The sequence below is a fragment of the Hypanus sabinus genome, chromosome 9 (assembly GCF_030144855.1).
Source record: "Hypanus sabinus isolate sHypSab1 chromosome 9, sHypSab1.hap1, whole genome shotgun sequence".
Lineage (NCBI taxonomy): Eukaryota > Metazoa > Chordata > Chondrichthyes > Myliobatiformes > Dasyatidae > Hypanus > Hypanus sabinus.
Window position 1 is genome coordinate 95143374 of NC_082714.1, and position 22624 is coordinate 95165997.

General features: G+C 51.9%; 1 protein-coding gene across 2 annotated transcripts in view; it reads right to left on the reverse strand.

Moving 5' to 3' along the window:
- Positions 1 to 22624, reverse strand: part of LOC132399649 (insulin receptor-related protein-like) — a 34280-nt gene that overhangs the window by 1103 nt on the left and 10553 nt on the right. The window contains exons 7-20 of one of the 2 annotated variants that reach the window (XM_059980246.1): positions 19865 to 20103; positions 18887 to 19054; positions 17932 to 18130; positions 17157 to 17189; positions 14580 to 14878; positions 11278 to 11414; positions 10778 to 10940; positions 8927 to 9035; positions 6166 to 6233; positions 5163 to 5392; positions 4423 to 4533; positions 3609 to 3768; positions 3024 to 3153; positions 321 to 455 (exon numbers count right to left, since the gene is read on the reverse strand). In XM_059980246.1, coding sequence (XP_059836229.1) covers positions 321 to 455; positions 3024 to 3153; positions 3609 to 3768; positions 4423 to 4533; positions 5163 to 5392; positions 6166 to 6233; positions 8927 to 9035; positions 10778 to 10940; positions 11278 to 11414; positions 14580 to 14878; positions 17157 to 17189; positions 17932 to 18130; positions 18887 to 19054; positions 19865 to 20103 — 2181 coding nt within the window. Of the gene's footprint in view, positions 1 to 320; positions 456 to 3023; positions 3154 to 3608; positions 3769 to 4422; positions 4534 to 5162; positions 5393 to 6165; positions 6234 to 8926; positions 9036 to 10777; positions 10941 to 11277; positions 11415 to 14579; positions 14879 to 17156; positions 17190 to 17931; positions 18131 to 18193; positions 18214 to 18821; positions 19055 to 19864; positions 20104 to 22624 lie in introns of both variants that reach the window. The other variant, XM_059980245.1, reaches the window with a different exon arrangement.

Here is a 22624-nt window from a genome sequence, read left to right on the forward strand (position 1 = left end):
GGGGTTTCAGGAAGGATACAGAGGGTGAAGATATGGATTGGAGGGGAGTGCTCTGGGAGTGAGTGGGAAGGAGGAAAGATTGATACAACAGGAAAAGGGTAGAGAGTGAGTTTGCAGGAAGTATATGATAGGGGAGGGAAGGGGTAATGAGGTTTGAGAGGGAGTCTGAGGAAATACAGTAATTGGGTAGGCGGATAAGTGGGAGTGAACGGTGCGGAGAGGGAATAGAGGGAGTATTTAGGGTGCATGGGAAGGAGGGAGGGGTTAGAGGGGACTATGGAGGGTGTACTTGGGTGGTAGGGTGGATCCGGGGTACTTACAGTCTCTCAGGGCATTTAGTGGGCTTCCCCAGCGTGCCCCCATTCAATACGAAACGTAGGACCTGTTCGTTGGACATGCCCTGGTACGGCTGTTCTGCCAGAGTGGCGATCTCCCACAGCACAACCCCGAACGACCTGTGGGAGCAGAGACATTTACCCACCGTTCCTCCTCCCGTCCCACCCGCCCACGGTCCTTCCCGTTGCAAATGTCCTTTCTCACTTTAAGAAGGGAGGGAGGCAGAAGAAAGGAAATTATAGACCTGACTTCAGTGGTTGGGAAGATGCTGGAGTCCATTATGGAGGATGTGGTTTCAGGATAACTCGAGGATAAAGTAGGCCAACGTCAGCATGGTTTCCTTCAGAGGAAATCTTACCTGTCAAATCTGTTGGAATTCTTTGAGGAAATAGCAGGCAGGACAGGCAGTGGATGTTGTTTACTTGGATTTTCAGAAGGGATTTGACAATGTTCCAGAAATGAGGCTGCTTAATAAGATAAGGGTCCATGGTTTTACAGGAAAGGTATTAACATGGACAGAAGATTATCTGGTTGGCAGGAGGTAAGGAGCCGGAATAAAGGAAGTCTATTCTGGTGGGCTGTTGCTGCTCCATAGAGGTCAGTACTTTTCACTTTTGGATGATGGAATTGATGGCTTTGTGGTCAAGTTTGCAGATGATCCAGATAGCTAGCAGATAGGCAGATAGTGTTAAGGAGGTAGGGAGTCTGCAGAAAGACTTGGACATATTGCCAGAATGGGCAAAGAAGTGGCAGATGTAATATAGTGCAGGGAAATAAATGGTCAGACTCTTTGGTAGAAGGAGTAAAGGCGCAGTCTATTTCAAAACAGATTTTGTTTTTGAAAATTCAAAAATCTGAGGTGCAAAGTGACATCGAAGACCTTAAGCTTAACTTGCAGGGTGGTCGGTGGTCAGGAAGGTAAATGCAATGTTAACATTCATTTCGAGAGGACTCCGATAGAAGAGAAAGGATTTGATGCAGAGACTTTATAAGGCACTGGTCAGTCCTCACTTGACAGAATTGTGAGCAGTTTTCGGCCCCTCATCTAAGCATTGGGGAGGTGGTTCAAAAGAATAATACTGAGAATTAAAGGGTTAGCGAACAAGGAGCGTTTGTTTGATGGCTCTGGGCCTATACTCGCTGCAGTTTAGAAGAACGAGGGGTGATCTCATTGAAACCTATCAAATATCGAAAGGCCTCGACAGAGCGGATATGGGGAGGATGTTTCCAGTAGTGGGCGAGCCTAGGACCAAAGCGCACAGCCTCAGAATAGAGGGGCGTCGGTGAAATGGCGGCGCGCTCGGACACACCAGCTACTACGTGGCTAACCAAAGGTGTTATTGCCGTCTTAAAATGTATTTGTTGCGATAGCATGACCCTGTTGGACGTTCGTAATGTGAAAATGCTGTAAGTCCGATTCGCTGTTTTATTGGCGAACGGCTGGGGAGCAGCGTGGCCTGGCTCGTAGCGATGGCTGGGCCTCAAATCGTGGGGTCGCCTGTTTGCAGGCGCCCAGGAAAGAGACGTTCAAGTTTGGACGCTGAAGATGAGTGCTGGAAGCGGTGTGGTGCAGCGTCCATGCTGCTCTCCACTGCAATGTGTGTGTGTGTGTGTGTGTGTGTTTGTGTGTGTGTGTGTGTGTGTGTGTGTGTGTGTGTGTGTGTGTGTGTGTGTGTGTGTGTGTGTGTGTGTGTGTGTGTGTGAGAGAGAGAGAGAGAGAGAGAGAGAGACTATATTCTGTATTTTACTGCTATCTTGCGTGTGATATGTGTGGCTCGTGCTGTAAATGACTGTGCCTAGGATTAACGCTGTTTCGTCTTGCTGTATTCATGTATGGTTAAATTAGAGCAGAACTTGAACTTCAACAGCTTGAACGTCCATTTAGAACAAAGATGAGGAGGAACTTCTTTACATAAATGGTGTTGAATATGTGGAATTGATAGCCACAGATGGCTGTGGAGGCCACGTTATTGAGTGTATTTAAAGTGTGTGTTGATAGATTCTTAGTTAGAACTTCAAAGATTACGGGAGAAAGACATGAGAATAGGGTTGAGAGGGACAATACATCAGCTACGATGGCATGGCAGAGAAGACGCAATGGGCCGAGTGGCCTAATAGTGCTCCTTTGTCTTGTGGTCCCCAGTCCCTAAACACATACTCACCTCACACCTCCGTTCCCAGCCATTCTGCCCCTCCCAAAGCCCGATCCCTCTATCCTGACCCCCACCCACACCTACATGTGAATAGAAGGGTTGGGAGTGCGGTCGCTGGGAGTGAATTTGGGAATGGTTGGGGTCCCGTTGGGAGTGTGGACGGGGAGTGAATGGAAGGGTTGGGTGCATTGGGAGTGCGGACGTGGGGGTGCATGGAGGGGCGTTGGGTTCAATCAGAGTGTGGACGTTGGATGTAGATGGGAAGGGATTGGGTCCACTGGGTCTGTGACGGTGACAGTGAATGGAAAGAAATTGGGTTCATTCAGAACGCGGATGTTGGCAGTGAATGGGAAGGGGTTGGGTCTATTGGAAGTCTGGACAGAGGGTGTGATGGAGACAGGAGTTTGTGTCACTGTGAATGGGAAATGGTCGGGTCCGAAGTGAGAATTCCAGATTCCGGTTCAACTTGTATTACCACCATCCCTCCTCCGGCTCCCGCCCCGCGCCGTCACACCCACAGGGGGAGCGTCTCACCAGACGTCGGTGTGTGGGCTGAAGATCCCGTCTTTGAGGGATTCCGGGGCCATCCAGCGCACGGGGAGCAGCCCCTTACCACCTTTCCGGTAATAATCCGTCTCGTAAATGTCCCGGGTCATCCCGAAATCTGCAAGGGAGAAGCGTTAGTGAGGGAGCCGCTGGTCTTGGGCTAGAGGCGGGGTTGGATCTCACCCAGGGCGCACAACCCCTTCACCTGGCGCTGCCAAGGAATCTCACCCTACACCCCCTCTCCTTCTCCGTGACCACCCTCCGGGCCCTACACCACGCCCCGTCTCTGTAACTCCCTCCGGCCCCTCCCTATCTCTGTTGACCCCCCTCTTGGCTCTGGACCGATTCCAGTCAGCGCTGGTAGGGCCGGAGCGGAATTCCCGCTGCCAAAGACAGGCTTGTTGGAAGTTGGATCGGACAGGAGTTGTAACTTTTCCCCTCCCCAGTCCCTGGGCAGGTCAACCAATGGCAGGCCGGGGATCTGGATAGCGAGATGGTGCCCATCGTGATTGGTTGGAGCCAATGTACAATTATAGTGCAACAATTATAGTGGGAGGCAGCACCCGCCCCCACCTCCGATCTTGACAGTAAGGTCCTCGGACACCATGCAGTTACGAGCCGCCAGGTCTCGGTGCACGAACTTATTGGCGTTGAGGTAGGCCATCCCGTCAGCGATCTCGCCCGCCATCTGCATCATGTCTTTCAGCGTGGGAGGCGAGAAACTCTGGTCGCTCTGTCGGGGGAAACAAGGAGGCAGCGTCAGGGTGTGGGTGATTCAGTCTGTTGTCTGTGGGCCGACCCCCGATACCCACATTCTCGCTTCCTCTCCTCTGGTGCGGAGAGAGGGAGTCTGTATACTTTCCGCGCTTTCGGGGCGTTACGGGGTTGGGGGCGCGAAATGATGGAGAGAGGGGTGGTCGGCAGGGGTGAGGGAGGACGGATCAGTGACGGTAGGGAACGGAAACCTCACCCTCAGTAACGGGATTCTACAGCCATCCGACCACCTAGAATTGCCGGCCGAGGTCTGGAGCTCTTATTGGGCGCAGTGCTGATGATCCCGAGATCAGGTTTTGTCCCGAGAGCGCAAAGGAACAGCCTGGATCGGCAAGGATTTACCGCCCCCTCCCCTCCCCGTTTCGAGTGGTGATTGAGGCGGGGGGGGGAGACACCCTATCTGTTTCCCCCAAGCATCGAGGTTGCGCGGTCTCATCGCAAGGAGTTGGACTGCTGGAGGCGCTGGATCCAGTTGTGGAACTGGCGGCTGGCCACCACTAGCAGGGTAGATGTGAATTCTTAGAGCGCGGAGGGTTGGCGGGGCCGAGAGTTGGTTCGCTTGGTGTCAGGTGGGACTCGGGGCTGGGCTCTGGGTGACGGGCGGTACAGGTACCTCTGTGCTCCGCCGCAGCGAACGGAGGTGGCTCTTGAGATCTCCCCGGGTCATGAGCTCCATGATGACGAGGGTGGGCTGTCCCCTCGACACAACCCCCAGCAGACGCACCTACACAGAAAAAGCACGGACTGAGATGCCGTCATCCTTACCCTCGCCCACCCGACTCCCCTACATCCTCACACCCCTACACTAACTCAAACCGACACCAACGCCACAACGTTCCTGTACCCGATCTTTGCAACAACCCATGCGACCACACACCAACATCCCGACACTGCTAAACCCCAACAGACTGCCCCCCCTAAACGCCGACACACGTAAACCCCTTCACCCATCTCCCCAATACCCCTGCACCGCCACAGGATGACACCCTACACCCTAACGCACCAACAACCAACCCCACAATACCACACGTAACCCTTAGCAACACGCTAGAGACTGGAACTCTAAATACACACGCCTCTCCCACATACACTCACACAGACAAACATTCACACACTTTATACAGACGCACATTCATATATATATGAACGTGTATATATACACGTCCCCCCCCCCCCACACACACACACACGCAAGCTCACACGGGGTTGGACGAGCCCCCCTATGCTCACTAGTCTGTGCCGACACTTATCCCCGCGCCCACCTCCTCATTCGGAGTCTGAGTGCTGAGGGGCGCGTGGATAGGACCCTCCCCATGAGCCGGGCCGGCCGGACAGTCGGACAAACAGTATTACCACGTGGTAGCAGTCGAAGGCCTTCATCACGGACGCCTCCTTGAGGAACTCGATGCGCTCCCGCCTGCTTGCCGACTCGTTCACCGTCTTCAGCGCCACGCGGGTCTCGGTCTGGCCCGTCGTCGCCAGCCGGGCGATGCCCTCGTACACCATACCGAAGGATCCCTGGCCCAACTCCTTAATAATGGTAATGGTCTCCCGCGGGACTTCCCACTCGTCCGCCACGTACACTGCCAAGAGTCAGGGGCATCCGTTACACCGGGGGCAGGGTGAGGGGGGACCAGAGTATACCCGGGGAACAAGTACAGGGTGAAGCGGACAGATTATACCAGCGTGAGTGAAGGGGAGAGAGGAGGTTGGGGTTATTAAACGCAGGGTGTGGGAGAGAGGGCACAGGTTACATAGGCGGAGGATGAGAGAGAGTGTGGGACAGATTAAACTGAGGAGCGAGAGAGACGTTTTGAAGCGGGTGGGATGGGACAGAACTTCAAGGCGTAGAGTACAGCAGGCAGACAGTCCAGCTCTTATGATGGGCACCGGGCTTCTGCTCCATATCGGCCCCTCTTGTAACTCTTTCTCTGCCCCTGCCCTCTCCCGTCTCCCTACTCCCCTCCTCCTCTCCGACTCCCCACTCCCACCTCCACTGTTCCATCTCATTCCCGCCTCTTCCCACTTCCTTCCGCACTCCCTCTGCTCCCCACTCTTAAGCACCGGTAATCCCTCCCCCACTATTCACGGTAAGTTGACCCCTCCCCCCTTTTCCCCTAGGGCTGGGGATGAATTTCCATCCGTCCATCCAGCCACGGACGCCACAGGAGGGGGTGCTTCCTCACCGGCACGCTGCCCATCCCTCCCTCCCCATCCGCTCTGAAACCATGTAGCCAGTCCTGGGGATTAACCCCTTCAGCCCCGAACTGCGCAAAGGGTTTGGCTGAGGTCACGGGTCGCCGGTCACCGTACCACCCCACCGGCCGGTTCTCGACCGAGCTGCGCTCTCACTCACTGTCAGCTGCGTTGAAGTACTCAGGATTCACTGACATATATAGGGTGCCGTTGAGGAATCCGTTAATCCTGTGGAAGTGGAGAGAGAGAGAGACGGGGAGCGCTTTAAACTACAGGATGAGGAGGGTGTGATTAATACTATCCTACATGGAAAGACAGGGTAGAGCCGTCCACCAGTTAAGGTGGTCCCTCCCCACTCCGCCAACTGACCCCAACAAGGTAGACATCCATCCTTACCTCACCTCCCACAGCGCAGAGATCCCTTCTCACACCCCCCCCCCCACAGCGCAGAGATCCCTCCTCACTGTCCCCTCTCAAAGTGGAGACCCTCCCTCTGCGTCCTTCCCACAGCTCAGAGATTCTTCCATACCGCAGCCCCTCACTGTCCCCCACAAGGCGGAGATCAATCATCACCGGCCTTCCCACAGCATAGAGATCACTCCTCTGCCCCTCTCATAATGCGGAGACCCCTCCGCACCGCACCGCAGCTCCCGCAGCGCAGATACAGTGGTGCTAGAAACTTGGTGCACCCTGAAGAATGTTCTATGTTTCTGCATAAAAATGTGATCAGGTCTTCACGTAAGTCCTAAAACTAGATAAAGAGAACCCAATTAAATAGGTAACACAAAACATTATACTTGGTCATTTATTTATTGAGAAAAAAGATCCAATATTACATCTATTTGTTGGGAAAGGTTTGTGGACCTCTGGGATAATGCCTTCTACAAAAGCTATTTGGTGTCAGGTTTTCCAATCAATGAGATGAGATTGGAGGTGTGGGGTGTCGAGGAGTCTTGTCCTATAAAAAAAAGTCAGGTTACTGACAGATCCTGCTCTTCTCATGAAAGATCTGTTTACGTGTACCATGCCTCGGTCAAAACAACTTTCAGAAGACCTTAGAAGAAGAATTGTAGAGATGCATGAAGCTGGTCAAAGCTACAAGAGCACTTCTAAAGACCTGAGTGTTCACCAGTTCACAGTAAGAGAGATTGTCTACAAATGGAGGAAATTCAGTTCTGTTGCTAATCTCCCTTGGAGTGGGCGTCCTGCAAAGATCACACCAAGAGCACAACGTGCATTGCTGAAGGATATGAAAAAGAACCCAAGGGTAACAGCAAAAGACCTGCAGATATCTCGAGAACTTGATAAAGTTTCTGTTCACGTCTGCACTATAAGAAAAGCACTAAACAAGAATGGTGTTCATGCAGGAAACCACAGCTCTCCAACAAAAAAACATCGTTGTACGTCTCAAGCTTGCAAAATGTCCCCTGGGTGTTCTACAACGCTTCTGGGAAAATGTTCAGTGGACAGATGAGACAAAAGTTGAACTTTTTTACAGAACTGCACATTTCTGTTTAGAGGGAAAAGGGCACACCAACACCAAACCCTCATCTCAACTGTGACAAATTGTGGAAGGAGCATCATGGTTCGGGGCTGCTTTGCTGCCTCAGAGCCTGGACAGCTTGCAATCGTCTAGGAAACAATGAATTCAAAATTGTATCAAGACATTTTACAGGAGAACGTCAGGGTAGCAGTTTGCCACCTGAAGCTTAATAAAAGCTGGAAAGTGCAACAAGACACTGATCCGAAAGACAAGAGTGAATCAACAACAGAAAAATTTAAAAAGAAGAAAATCCGTGTTTTGGAATGGCAGAGTCAAACTCCTGACCTTAATCCTTTAAAAATGTTGCGGAAGGACCTGAATTCATCCAAACCAATGTGCAGTACTGATCAACAGTTACTGGAAATGTTTGTTTGAAGTTATTGCTGTACAAAGGGTCACACCAGTTACTGAAAGCAAAGGTTCACGTACTTTTTCCAACAAAATTATGTAATATTGGATTATTGTTCTCAATAAATAAATTAAGAAGTATAATATATTTGTGTTATTTATTTAATAGTGTTCTCTTTATCTAGTTTTAGGATTTACATGGACTTGATCACATCTTAGGTTATATTTATGCAGAAACAGCGAAAATTCTACAGGGCTAACAAACTTTCTAGCACCACTCTATCGCTCCGCACTGGCCCCCACAACACAAAGAATTCTTCTCACCGCACGTCCCACAGGATAGAAATTCCTCCCTCCTCATCGTCCCTCCAACTGTGCAGGGATACCTCCTCAGCGCCCTTCCCGCATGGGGCTCCCTGCGCAATGTCACAGTGTGACTTTCCCTCAAAGGGTCAGCATAGACTGAAGAGGCAGGTGGGTAGGGAAAGTGAAGGTCCCAGTAGCGGATGTAGATCACTGTTTAGGATGGAGGTGTGTGGTGAGGGTAGGGGTCCTCCTGCTTGGGGTTAGTGGTTCCCAGCTGTGGGTGGGACTGTGCTAGGAGAGGGCGGGTTCCCGCTTTGGGTACAGTTCCCTGTTGTGGGTTGGTATGCTGGTTGTGGGTGTGGGTGGGCCGGGAATTTGGGCTCCCAGTTGTGAGTGGGGGTGTGCTGGGAGGGTCGTATTCCCAGCTCTGTGTAAAGGTCCTGGTTGTAGATGTGAGTGCGCTAAGAGGCTTGGGATCCCGCCTCTACGTGGGGACGCAGGTTGTGTGTGGGGTTGCGGCGGGAGAGTGGAGCTCCCATTTTGGGGTAGAAATGTGCTGGGAGGGTGGGGTTCCGGATTGTGCGGATCACGGCAGTGGGTGGGAATGTGGATCCCGGTTGTGGATGGGAGTCCTGATTGTAGGTGGAGGTCTGGATTCCGGTTGTGGATGGGAGTGTACCAGGAAGGTGGGTGACCCCGCTGGGTATGGAACGGTACCGTTCACCTCTTCTTGTTGTAGATGTAAACGACGAGGGCCAGAAGCAGGACGGTGATCAGTAGGGCCACAGGCATCAGAGTCAGTACCGTCAAGAAATCCTCGTACTTCTGCTCAACTGGGGGGGGGGGGGGAGGGGAGCAAAGGGTCAGACACCCCGCGGCCAAAGTCCTGGAATATCAACGTGGGTCCCTCCCTCTCCTACTCACCACCACCCTCCCTCACCAACTCATCCCCACCCTCTCCATTAAACTCACGCTTCCACCTCATCCCCATCCTCACCTTCTCCCTCTCCATCAACTCACCCATCCTTACCTTCCCCTCCCTTCAACTCACCCCACTATCACCCTCCCCCTCCAACTCACCCCCCCTCACTATCGCGCCCCACCTCTAACAACCCTATCCTCACCTTCCACCTCCTCCAACTCAATCCCACCCTCAACCCTCCAATTCATCTTCCCTCTACAACTCACCCCAACCTCACTATCACCCCCTCCTTCTGAATCCCACCCTCACCCTCACCCCACTATCACATTCCTCCTCCAATTCACCCCCATCCTCACCATCAACCTCCCTCACCAACAATCCCACCCTCCCTTTCCACCTGCCCTTCAACTCAGCCAGCCTCACCATCACCCACCCTCTCGCCCCCACCCACACTATTACGCTCCCTCTCTCGGGCCCTCACTGACACCCTCCCTCAGTACAACACAGACTCCCTTTCCACCCCAGGACTGTGCCTTTGTTCCTCTCCTACCCTCGCCTTGATAACACACAGTCGACCCAGCGTGACTCTCTCGCTTCCCGTCTTCTCCTTTTCTCCCAGTATTTTATTTTTGTTTAGAAATACAGCGCGGAAGTGCGCTGTCCAGCACTAGCCTAATCACAGAACAATTTACAATGACCAAATTAGCCTAAATTTAACCAGAGTTTAACCAGAATTTGACCAGAGTTTCCGGTCGACTCTGGACTGGGAAGAAAGTGAAGCAGAAGGTAGAAATCCTGGCGGTCGCGGTAAGGATGTACAAACTCCTTCCAGAGAGCGCCGGAAATGAACTCCAACCTCTGACCTGTATTGGCGTCTCGTTAACAGCCATGCTACCATGGTGCCGTCCCTCTGTCTCTTACTCTATTCCCATTCCCTGCATCTCTCCCCTCCCTTCTCTCAGTCTCTGGTCTCTCTGTGTCTTCTTCCTGTATCACACCTCTGCCCCACCATTTCACACTCCCCCATCTGGGACTCTCCGCCCCCACCACTGTGTCACAACTACTCTCCCCAATCCAGCATCGTGTCACCCCAATTGCATTTTCCCCACTGTATCACGCCTCCTTTCCCCCTCCCCCACCATATTACACCTATATCTCCCCCTTCTCTCCCCCAATCGCATCACATCCTTCTACTTCCCCTGCACCGTATAACACCCTGTCACCCTCCCCACTATATTACACCCCTCCCCGTCCCCAAACATAATACATCCCTCTTCACCCTCCCCCACCGTATCACATCCCTCTCTTCTCTTCCAGAAATTCCTCGTCCATTCCCTCCAGCACATCACACCCACACACTACCTTCTGGACTGTGACCTAGTACCTCCGCACTCAACCTCTTGCCTCATCCTATCACGAAGCCTCTTCCCCTCCTGCATCATATCACTCCCTTTCCTTTTCTCACCACTGCATCACAGCCCTCTCCTCCCGTCCCACACTCACCCCACTCCCGCTGTATCACTGGTTTTCTCCACATCACATCACAGTCCTTCTCTTCCTCACCCATTTTTTATACCCCTCACTGAACCATAGCTCATCCCCTCCCCCACCGCGGGACGAAGTAGCCGGTGCCCTGACCGGCATAGTACTCACGGGGCAGGGCGGGGATGTAGAAGGTGATGGGCTCGGTCCAAGAGCCGTTGCCGGCCAGCGAGGTGGTGTGCACTGTGGCCGTGTGGTTCCCCGGCTGTAACCGGCTGATCCGCGCCCCTCCGTACCGCTGGTACACATGGCGGGGCACGCACTGGTGGAACTCCTGTGGAAGTGAGATAGGGGGTGGTAGACCGCAGTCAACAACAATAGCCGGTGGGGGAGAGGGACACCAGGAGTCAGAGACGGAGTGACAGAGGCGGGGAGTTGTGTAGTGATCGGAGGAGATTGGAGAGAGAGGGAGGGGTGTAGGTGCGGACGGAGTTATAAACATGGAGAAGGGTGTAGGGGAGGGAATGTGACACAGAGACGGGGAGGGCTATAGGAGGCGGAGTGTTTAGAGGGAATAGGAGGGGTTGGATGTGGATTCGGTGTGTGGGTACCGGAGGGGGATTATGGGGGTAGGACTGAAACCGCGGTGTATATACGGTGGAGGTCCTCACCTCGTTGTCCCGGCTGTATTTGATCTCGTACTTGAGGATGAGCCCGTTGGGGTCCGATGGTTCGGGCCACCGCAGTAGCACTGTGTCCGCGCTCACCAGCTCCCACGTCACGTTCCCCACGATGTCGTCGGCTTGAGCTGCGCCAGAGAGCGGCAGCAGGCGTTACGAGGGTTGGGGTAACCAGCCACGGGGCGGGAAGTGAATGGGGCAAAAACCTTTGGATGCTGGCTTGGGTAAGTGGAGAGCTGTGGTGTGTTGGGAAAGTTCGGATAGGGCGGACATTGGGGTTGGGGTTGGGGTGGTAGGGAAGGGCGCTTTATGCTTTACATTGGCGGGTGATTTGGATGAGGTGGGGCGAACAGATGTCGTGTGGCTGGGTGCAGCGAGGTGGGCGGTTAGAGAGTACGGGTGGGTGGGTGGCTTGAAATAGGTGCACTGTGTTTCGGTGGTCATCATGTGGGTGGGTTCGTAGATTGAGGGTGACGTATTGGGTGTTTCAGGTGGATGGGTGAGAGGAGTTAAAATATATGTATTATCAAACTACTGTACATATATATCAACATAAACAACTTCGATATTTGTTTTCTTGCGGACATACACAGTAAATCCAAGACACAGAGTAGAATTAATGAAAGACCCCACCAAACAGGACGGACAGACTGCCAATATACAAAAGACAACAAACAGTCCAAAGATAGATAGATGGATGGATTAGCAATAAATATCGAGAACATGAGAAAAAGAGTCCTTGAAAGTTAGTCCATAGGTTATGAGAACAGTTCCGTGTTAGCTGTGAGTGAAGTTGGATAAAATTAACTCCTCCGATTCAAGGCCTGTTAGCTGAAGCTCTTTTACCTCCTTCCTGATAGCAACAGTGAGAAGGGAGAATGGCCTGGATGGTGAGGGCCTCTGATAATGGATGCTACTTTTCTGCAACAGTGCTCCATGTAGATGTGTTCAATGGTGGGGAGAGCTTTACCCGAAATGGTCGTATCCGCTACCTTTTTTTCTGTTCAAGGGCATTGAGTGAGTATTTGGGATGAGGGCGGGGTGTTGTCTGTTTCGGGTGTATTTGGTATGGATGTCTCCGGTAAACGAGTGTATGCTGGAGTAAGCAGGTAAGGTGTCGGGTGTAGTGGGTGGGTATGGAGTTGGCAGGTAGGACAGTCCTCACTCACCCTTTTGCAAGTCGATTAGGGCGGTGGTCAGGGTGAGGAATGGGTTAGTTGAGGGCACAGTAGAATGGGTGAGGTGAGTGGGAGATCAGAATGGGGATAAGTTATTCGTAGGGCGCAGTAGTCAGTGTGCACGTGGGTGTTAGGGTGGGGGCAGGTTTTGGTGGGTGTTCAGTGTGGAGCAGATGTTTAGAGTGGGGGTAGGTTGATCAGGGTGGTGGTGGATTGTACGTGGGGCGTGGTTAGTGTGGGGAGGGCTGATCGGAGTGGGGGTGCACTCACTCACCCTTGGGCATGCTGAAGGTCGGGGTGGGTGGTCATGTGAATGGGTGTGCATTCAGGGTGGGGGAGGGGTGACACCCTTGGGCATGTTGAAGGTTGGGATGGGTGGTCATGGAGAATGGGTGTGCATTCACGGTGGGGGAGGGGTCACTCACCCTTGGGCATGTTGAAGGTTGGGATGGGTGGTCATGGAGAATGGGTGTGCATTCACGGTGGAGGAGGGGTCACACCCTTGGGCATGCTGAAGGTTGGGGTGGGTGGTCATGGTGAATGGGTGTGTATTCAGGGTGGGGGAGGGGTCACTCACCCTTGGGCATGCTGAAGGTTGGGGTGGGTGGTCATGGTGAATGGGTGTGTATTCAGGGTGGGGGAGGGGTCACTCACCCTTGGGCATGTTGAAGGTTGGGATGGGTGGTCATGGAGAATGGGTGTGCATTCACGGTGGAGGAGGGGTCACACCCTTGGGCATGCTGAAGGTTGGGGTGGGTGGTCATGGTGAATGGGTGTGTATTCAGGGTGGGGGAGGGGTCACTCACCCTTGGGCATGTTGAAGGTTGGGGTGGGTGGTCATGGAGAATGGGTGTGTATTCAGGGTGGGGGAGGGGTCACTCACCCTTGGGCATGTTGAAGGTTGGGGTGGGTGGTCATGGTGAATGGGTGTGTATTCAGGGTGGGGGAGGGGTCACTCACCCTTGGGCATGTTGAAGGTTGGGGTGGGTGGTCATGGAGAATGGGTGTGTATTCAGGGTGGGGGAGGGGTCACTCACCCTTGGGCATGTTGAAGGTTGGGGTGGGTGGTCATGGTGAATGGGTGTGTATTCAGGGTGGGGGAGGGGTCACTCACCCTTGGGCATGTTGAAGGTTGGGGTGGGTGGTCATGGTGAATGGGTGTGTATTCAGGGTGGGGGAGGGGTCACTCACCCTTGGGCATGTTGAAGGTTGGGGTGGGTGGACATGGTGAATGGGTGTGTATTCAGGGTGGGGGAGGGGTCACTCACCCTTGGGCATGTTGAAGGTTGGGGTGGGTGGTCATGGTGAATGGGTGTGTATTCAGGGTGGGGGAGGGGTCACTCACCCTTGGGCATGTTGAAGGTTGGGGTGGGTGGTCATGGTGAATGGGTGTGTATTCAGGGTGGGGGAGGGGTCACTCACCCTTGGGCATGTTGAAGGTTGGGGTGGGTGGTCATGGTGAATGGGTGTGTATTCAGGGTGGGGGAGGGGTCACTCACCCTTGGGCATGTTGAAGGTTGGGGTGGGTGGTCATGGTGAATGGGTGTGTATTCAGGGTGGGGGAGGGGTCACTCACCCTTGGGCATGTTGAAGGTTGGGGTGGGTGGTCATGGTGAATGGGTGTGTATTCAGGGTGGGGGAGGGGTCACTCACCCTTGGGCATGTTGAAGGTTGGGGTGGGTGGTCATGGAGAATGGGTGTGTATTCAGGGTGGGGGAGGGGTCACTCACCCTTGGGCATGTTGAAGGTTGGGGTGGGTGGTCATGGTGAATGGGTGTGTATTCAGGGTGGGGGAGGGGTCACTCACCCTTGGGCATGTTGAAGGTTGGGGTGGGTGGTCATGGAGAATGGGTGTGTATTCAGGGTGGGGGAGGGGTCACTCACCCTTGGGCATGTTGAAGGTTGGGGTGGGTGGTCATGGTGAATGGGTGTGTATTCAGGGTGGGGGAGGGGTCACTCACCCTTGGGCATGCTGAAGGTTGGGGTGGGTGGTCATGGTGAATGGGTGTGTATTCAGGGTGGGGGAGGGGTCACTCACCCTTGGGCATGTTGAAGGTTGGGGTGGGTGGTCATGGTGAATGGGTGTGTATTCAGGGTGGGGGAGGGGTCACTCACCCTTGGGCATGGTGCGAGCGAAGGCGAAGGTGGCAGCACTGCAGCCCACCTTATGGGCGGCGTGGTTGCACACGTGAATGTTGATACGGTACTCAGTGAAGTGCCGCAGGTTCGAAATGACGATCCGCTCCCTGTTGAACACCTTGTCCTCGAAGTACGGAAAGTCGGTGCGCGACTTCCCCTCGGCCCCCGAACCGTTGCCCGCCGTTAGGTTTAGGCCGGCCTCTGACAGCGAGACATTGACTGTGGACACCGTCCCGTTCCACAAGCTCGGGGCATCTCTTCGTCGCCTCAGCGGCCTAAAGGAAACAAAACAAGGTAGCTGGTCACTCTCGGGTCCGCTCAGGGGGAGGTGAGTGTCCTGTGCACAGGCAGGGCAGGGGCAGGTGCAATTAATACCTGGCACGTAGGTTCAAACAATACCCAGAGCAGAAATTATATGTAATTATAGAGTCATGGAGCACAGAAATAGGTCCTTCGGTCCATCTAGCCCATGCAAACCTGGTCTTGAATCTGCTGCTTGACCATAGGCCTCCTTACCTCTCCCATCCATGCATCTTTCCAAACTTCTCTTAAACGTTACAATTGAACTTGCATCCCCCCCAACTCTGTTCACCGTTCGCCTGTGAGTGAAGTTCCCCCTCAGATTCCTCTTAAATATTTAATTTCCCCGCCCCCAATCCCATGACCTCTAGTTTCAGTGTCACCTAGCTGGAAGGAGGAAAGTCTTCATCCATTCACCCTATCTATATCTATCAATTTTAAAAACCTCTATAAGATCCCCTCTCATGTTTCTGTGGTCCAGGGAATAAAGATCTAATCTATTCATCCTTACCCTTTAATTCAGGTCCTCAAGACCCAGAAATATTCTTGCAAGTTTCCTTTGTACTCTTTCAAACTTATTGATATCTCTTCCGTAGGTAGGTGACAAGAACTTTACAATGCTCAACATTTGACTTAGTCATATTTTGGCACAACTTCAACATAACGTTCCAATTCTTGTACTCAATACATTGATTTATGAAGTCAATGTGCCAAAAGCTCTCTACACGTGAGACTGTTTTCAATGAAGTATAGATCTGTATTCCCAGATCCATCTGTCCTCCCGCTTATTGTAGAAGCTCTACCCTGGTTTGTCCTCTCAAAGTGCAATACCTCCCACTTGTCTGCATTAAATTATATCTGTCATTTTTCAGCCTACTTTCCCTGTTGGTTAAGATCCCGCTGCAAGTTTTGATAGCTTTCCTCACTGTCGACTATACTCCCAGTCTTGCTGTCATCCACAAATTTGCTGATCCTGTTTACTATATTATCATTTAAATTATTAATACCCAGCAACAATACCTGCAGCACACCACTAGTCACAGACCTCCAGTCAGACAGACAACTATCGACTACCGCTCTCTCGTTTCTCCAGCTAAGCCAATTCTGAGTGTCAACCTTCTGGACCAATTTCTCATGCGGGACTTTGTCCAAAGCCTAGCTAAAGTCCGTGTCATCAATATCTACCATCTTTCTGTCAACAACCTTCTTGGTAATTTCCTCAAAACATTCTGTGAGATTGGCCCAGGTGGGGATCCATGATGGTAGGTGGAAACCTCCTGCCCAAATCAGCTGCCATCGAGGTATTTGCGTCCAAACTGAAGTTATTACCCTCCCTCGGTGAATTACACACCTCTCCCCAAACACGCTGTTCTTTAGTATGGAAATAATCCTGCTTTTATCGGCAGAAGCTACTGTAGCTCACTCGAACATGAAGTTCAAAGTTCGAAGTAAGTTTTATTACCGAAGTACACATAGGTTACCACAGACAATCCCGAGCTTCAGTTTCTTGTGTGTGAGGTATACGATTAGCTGTGAGTTGCAAGTGTAAAGTCGCTCACCCCTCTGACACCGATTGACCCAGTGTTGGTAATTGTTCCCTGCATATCCCATGTGGGAATAAGGATGGGAAGGAGGGGATGGTTCACAGATCCTCCCCACTGATGTAGCCAAAAGCTTTACAAAGACAGGCTGTGGGATCCTGGGAATGGAGTGGGCTGCCACAGCCATATCGGGACGCTGGGCCGAACGGCCAGTTCCTATACTGTGCGCTCTGTGGCTCCAATGTCCCATTGATTCTAGAAGAGTGCGAGATGCTAGCGATCCGGGTTCAATTCCCGATTAACTGTTCGTAAGGAAGTTGCACGTTCTCTCCGTGACCACCTTGCTCTCCTCCGGATGCGAGTTAGTGTTAGCGAGTTGTTGTCGTGCTATGGGGGCACCAGGATCATGGCGACAGACTGTGTTGGTCGTAACGCAAACAACACATTTCATTGTATACTTGGATGTGCTTGCGGCAAGTAAAAATAATCCAATCGTAAAAGGAATCTACGGACCACAACTGTTCCAAGCGAAGATGGAACCTTCGGCATGGGACTGGGAACTCCAACTCCATACGGAGGGCACGAAAACTCAGTGGAGGGGGTGGGGGCAACACCTCACAAACTGCCGGTCCATCCTCCCCTGCCCCACCTGGAACACAGCCTGGGTGAGCCTCACCGACCTCATCGTGGATCGCGAGGGATTCTCCCTTACCTGGGCTTCATGCCTTGCACTGTCTTGGGTTTTCTGCAACATGAAGGGAGTCCAGTTAGTAACGGGTTCCTCAACACACCCGGTGACAGGCAATGCCTCCCCGAGGGTGGTGGATCACCCACGCTTCCCAACCACATTCCCGTCCAGCGAGTCTGATATGTTAGCCTTTCCCCACCCAGTGCCGACAAAAAAAGCATTTATCCTCTCACCCCCACCCATACACACCTTGTCATTTCTATTCTGGATTCAGGAGTCAGCTGGTAACAGTTCCTCTGAACCATTCTAACTCTTATCCCCGGGGTCAGACACAGAGCCAATCTCCCTTCACACCATGACCTCACAGTCTCCCCGGGTCACACACTGGATGAAGCACCATTCACGCTGTCCCATCACCTACTCCCGGGGTCAGACTCAAAGTGAAGCTCCGTCTACACTGTTCCATTCTTGCGGGAAAACATAGAGGGAAAAGACACAGAGTGGAAGTTCCTCACCATTGTCTCATCACCTGCTCCCGGTATCAGACACTGAATGAAGTTCCCTTTACCACACTATCTCATCACACACTCCCAGGGTTGTCACAGAATGAAGCTTCCTTCACACCGCCCCGCTACGCACTCCTAGAGGACTCCCAGTTAAGATTCAGAGGGCGGTTGGTGTAGCTTCTCTCAGTCCGAACCCGACGGTGTCGTGAAATGTCGCTTGTGAATGCGGTTGTGAATGTACGTCTGCTGGGGCTGGGCGCCTTGCAGTGCCCAGCCGGGCGTGGGCCTGTTACCTGAGGACGAAGATGGAGTTATAGAGGAAGTTCTCGAACTTCTTGCGGAAGGAGGTTTCCTCGGCCTCCTGCTCCAACTGTTCCTGTGTTTTCGGACACTGGCAGCAATGTTCTCCGCTCTCTGGCCTGGAATCATTGGAGAAGTCGTGGTCGTAGTCATCGGGGGCGCTGGCCACCACGCTGGTCGGCAGCTTCAGCCCTGCGGTGAACGTGGACGATCAGCGTTCAACGCCAAGGGTCACTGAAGAGGGTCAGGGATTACCAGAGAATGGGGAGTGATGGCTAGAGGGGCGGGCCATAGGGGTGGGAAGGGGAAGGATGAGGAGTTTGTTGCAAGGCTGCGAAGAAGGTAAAGGAGAGGGTGTGGAGAGAGGGTTAGGATGGGGAGACGGAGTGTGGACATAGGAGGGGGATGAGAAGGGATTGTGGTGGGCATGGAGGGAGGAGCGTAGGGTAAGGGAGTGTGTGAATTGGGGTTGGAAGAGAGTGGGGATGTTGGGGGTGGTAATGGGGAAGAGGGGGAAAAGGCAAATAGAAATGTAGGGGGAAGAAAATGCAGAGGGGTAGGGAGAGGAGAGGGAGGAGGTGAAAGAGTGCATATTGTGAGGCTGAGGCGAGGGTTATAGGTAGGAGAGGGAGGGTAGTGTGGATATGGGTGAGGCCAGGGATGTGAGTGGGATGTGAACTGGAGTGAAGGGAAGGGGTGTGATGGGGTAGGAAAGAGTAGGGGTGTGCATGGAAGTTGAATGGAGGGGAGGGGAAATGTGGTGGAGAATAGGTAGCGTGGGCGTGGTTTGGAGAGGGAAGAATGGAGGCGAGTGTAAGAGAGAGGAGAGAAGGGTAGGGTGTGTGAGGGAGAGGGAGTGGAAGAAGGGGATAAGGGCGGGTACTGGTGTGGAGGTGGAGGAGAGGAGGGATGAGGATGGGTGGACGGATAGGGAGGGTGGGGGTTTACCCTTGTGGCAGTAGTCATTAGTGAAGAGCTCCCCGTCCTCGGGCTGTTGCTGCCACACCACCAGGTAGTAGGTGAGGTTCCCGTTCCGCTGGATCGGCGGCTTCCACTTGACGATCAGCTGCGAGGATGAATTCGACATGGATACCACGTCCTGCGGCACGGTGGGAGCTGCCAACACACGGAGAGGCATCAGCGCTTCCACTCATGACGCCGATGTGGCCCCTTCCCCCCTCCACACACACACACACCACACTCATCCCGTCCCCACCCACACTTCCCATCCACACCAACACCACCCCAAATCCACTCCCCTGATCATCCCCACTCCACTCCCACCCACGCTGTCCCCTCCTTTCACAACCACCACTCTCACCCGACCCAACCGTTCTACCCCTACCCACACCCGCACCGTCCCCTCTCACACCCGCCCACACCCTCACCTGTTCTCCCACACAAGCATCACCACCCTCTTCCTGCCAATCCACACACCGACCTCCAAACCATCTATTCTACCCCTTCTCCACCCATCCATCCCCTCACTCACATGACTTTCACCACCGACCTCGACCATATGTATGTGCACCACCATCTTCTATCCAATAATACGCCCTTCCACACCCTCTGCCCCATTTTCCACCAAACCACTACCTCACCTACAGATACTCCGTCCCTCCTACACCCACTCAATCAACCTTCATCTATCCACTCCGTTCCGACCCATCCACACTGCAAATCCTATCCGACCAACCCACCTTTTCCCCATCCTTTTCCCCCATTCCTACCCAACCCCGGCACCTACCCCTATGCACTCGCTCCCCATTCCCATTCCCCACCGAACCACCATCAACGCCCCACCCTGCTGCCATTGGATATCTGGTGCTCTCTCACACAGTAGAAGTCACCCGTCCCGTCCATGGGATACACCCCCACCCATTCTGGAAACTCTCGCCCCCAACTCTCCTGACCCAGGTGTGTTACCGGCCGCCTTTGTGCGAATGTAGACCATCTGGCTCTTGGCGCCGTGGCTGTGACTGGTCTCAGAGACGGTGAGAGTGATGGCGCGGACGAAGATGGCGTACTGAGTCCAGGGCTTCAGATTATGCAGCATCACCTCGGGATAATGCTCCTTGTTAAGAGGGTGGTCCACGTCCACCATGGACCAACTGTTGGGGACACAAGCGTCCTGCCCAATGTACTCAGTGACGTTCTGATAAGGGCTGCAACACCGAGAGAGCAGAGGGTGGGTCCGCAGCAGGGGTACAGTGGGGACGCATCATTCGCGCGGAGAGGACCTTCCTTCTCCAGTGGGTCCAGAGGCTCCTTCTGTCCCACCATATCTACCTACATCTACTTTCGGGGAGCTGTGGACTTGTACTTCGGGATGGGGAAGTCGGGAGAACACACGCCGGTCCACATCAAAGGGTCAGCGGAGGAAAGAGTGAGCAGCTTCAAGTTCCTGCGTGTCAACATCTGGGAGGATCTATCTTGGGCCCAGCATATTGATGTAATCATGAAGAAGGCACATCAGCGGCTATACTTCACTAGGGGATCTGGTATGTCATCAAAGGCTCCTGCAAGTTACTACAACTGCACTGTGGAGAGCATTCTGACTTGTTCTAGTACCGCCTGGTATGGAGCCTCTTCTGAATAGGATCGGAAAATGCTGCTGAGGGTTGTAGACTCAACCAGCTCTACCATGGAAAAGATCCGTCCTGCCATCAAGGTCATCTTTAATAGGCAGTGTCCCATGAGGGCAACATCCATCATTAAGGACCCTGGCCATTCAGATATGCTACCATCATTTCTACCATCAAGGAGGTGGCGCAGAAGACCCACACTCAAAGTTTTAGCAACAGTTTCTTCCCCTCTGCAATCAGATTTCTGAATGGTCCATGAACCCATGAGCACAACCTCGCTATCATTCTTTCACATTATTTATTTATATATATTTCATATAACTTATATATGTATTTATTTCGTATCCGTTTATTTATTTATTGTCATTGTAACATCAGTAAGCTGCTATGCCTGCACTGCACTGCATTGCTGCTGCAAGTAGCGTCATGACCTTTCTCAATGACAATAAATCTGATTCTACTTCATCCCGAAGTCAAAACTCCACGTGAGCATATGCAATTCTGATAAGCACACAGCACTAAACTTAAATGAAGCACAACCCAGAAAAACGAAGAAATTGTCACCACAGAAGGAAGTGTTAACCAATGGAAGAGAATGACCCTCCGTGGAAGACATCCCCATGATCCAAAGTTGACAAAGAAGCGTTGAACCACTGGCTCAGATTTGGATATCTCTTCCTAGAAACAGAGGGTTTCCTTGTGGTAATACAGGAACAGGTAATTCACACAAAAATATCAAAAAAATATAATAAAAGACAAACAAATTCCGGAAGATAAATGCAGAAAATGCAAAGGGAAACCAGAAATTACCTAACACATTACAGCATCGTGCAGCAGTTTAACTCAATCTGACTCCTTACACAGGGACAATCAAGTGGCAAATATTCACCAAAATCTTGCTTTAAAATACAAACATAAAAGACGCCATACTTACTACTAATATAAACCTGGTCCAGTTTTAGGGTCAGATCCTATTATGACCAATCCACTATTACAGATAGGACACTCCATCATAACCAGCCGGATATAACAATACAGGATAAACGAGCAAGAACAACTTACTTGATAGATATAACCATTCCAAACACACATAACATACAGAAATCAATAAGCGAAAAACACCAGGAATATGCTGGCCTAAAAGAGGAAATTGAACAGCTATGGAACGTGAACAGGGTACACATTTCCTAATAGTAATATCGAGAAATGGTATAATCCCGAAGTCACTACACAAGAGCATTAAACAATTAGGCCTATATAGCAACGTTTTCATTAATCTCCAGAAAGTCACAACAACTAAACAGCACAAGAATAGTCCAAAAGCTCCTAGCAACTGAAAAATGAATGTGCTTGGCTATGGCCGTACTTCAGGTTTTACCAGTTTGAGCTGAGAGGGAAAATTAAAAATATAATAATAACAACATCAACTGTTATTATTATTATTACTACTACTACTATTATCACAATCATCTCAGGGTTGTATATGCTGATATATATATATATATATATATATATTAGTAATCCATCTACTTTGAACTTAGTACTTTTGTAACACCATTTATGTCCAGAGGGAATTTGGGACATTTGGTCCACAGCGCCCTGAAAGTGCCATCAGGTCGATAAGATGGTAAAGAAGGTGTATAACATTGATTAGTGCATTAAGTATAAAAGTTGGGAAGTTACGATTCAGCTGTGCAGAACTTTAGTCAAGCGCATTTGGTTTACTTTATGTAGTTCTCATCGCCCCATTACTGGAAGGATGTGGAGGCTTTGGAGAGGGTGCAGAAGATGTTTACCAGGATCCTTCCTGAATTAGAAGGCATGAGCTACAAGAACAGGTAAGACAAACTTCGTTTTTTTTTCTGGAGTGTTGGAGGCTGAGGGGAGATCTGATAGAAGTTCATACAGTTATGAGGGGCATAGATAAAGTAGACGGTCAAACCGCTGGACTCTTCACCCTAGGATGGAAATGACAAAGCTAAAGATACCTTTTCCATCTATTACCCCCAGTTTCTCGTTTCACTCCCGTCTCTCACCCACCTACCGTCCACCTCACTTGGCTTCACCTTTCACTTTCTATTTTGTACTCCTTCTCCTCCGC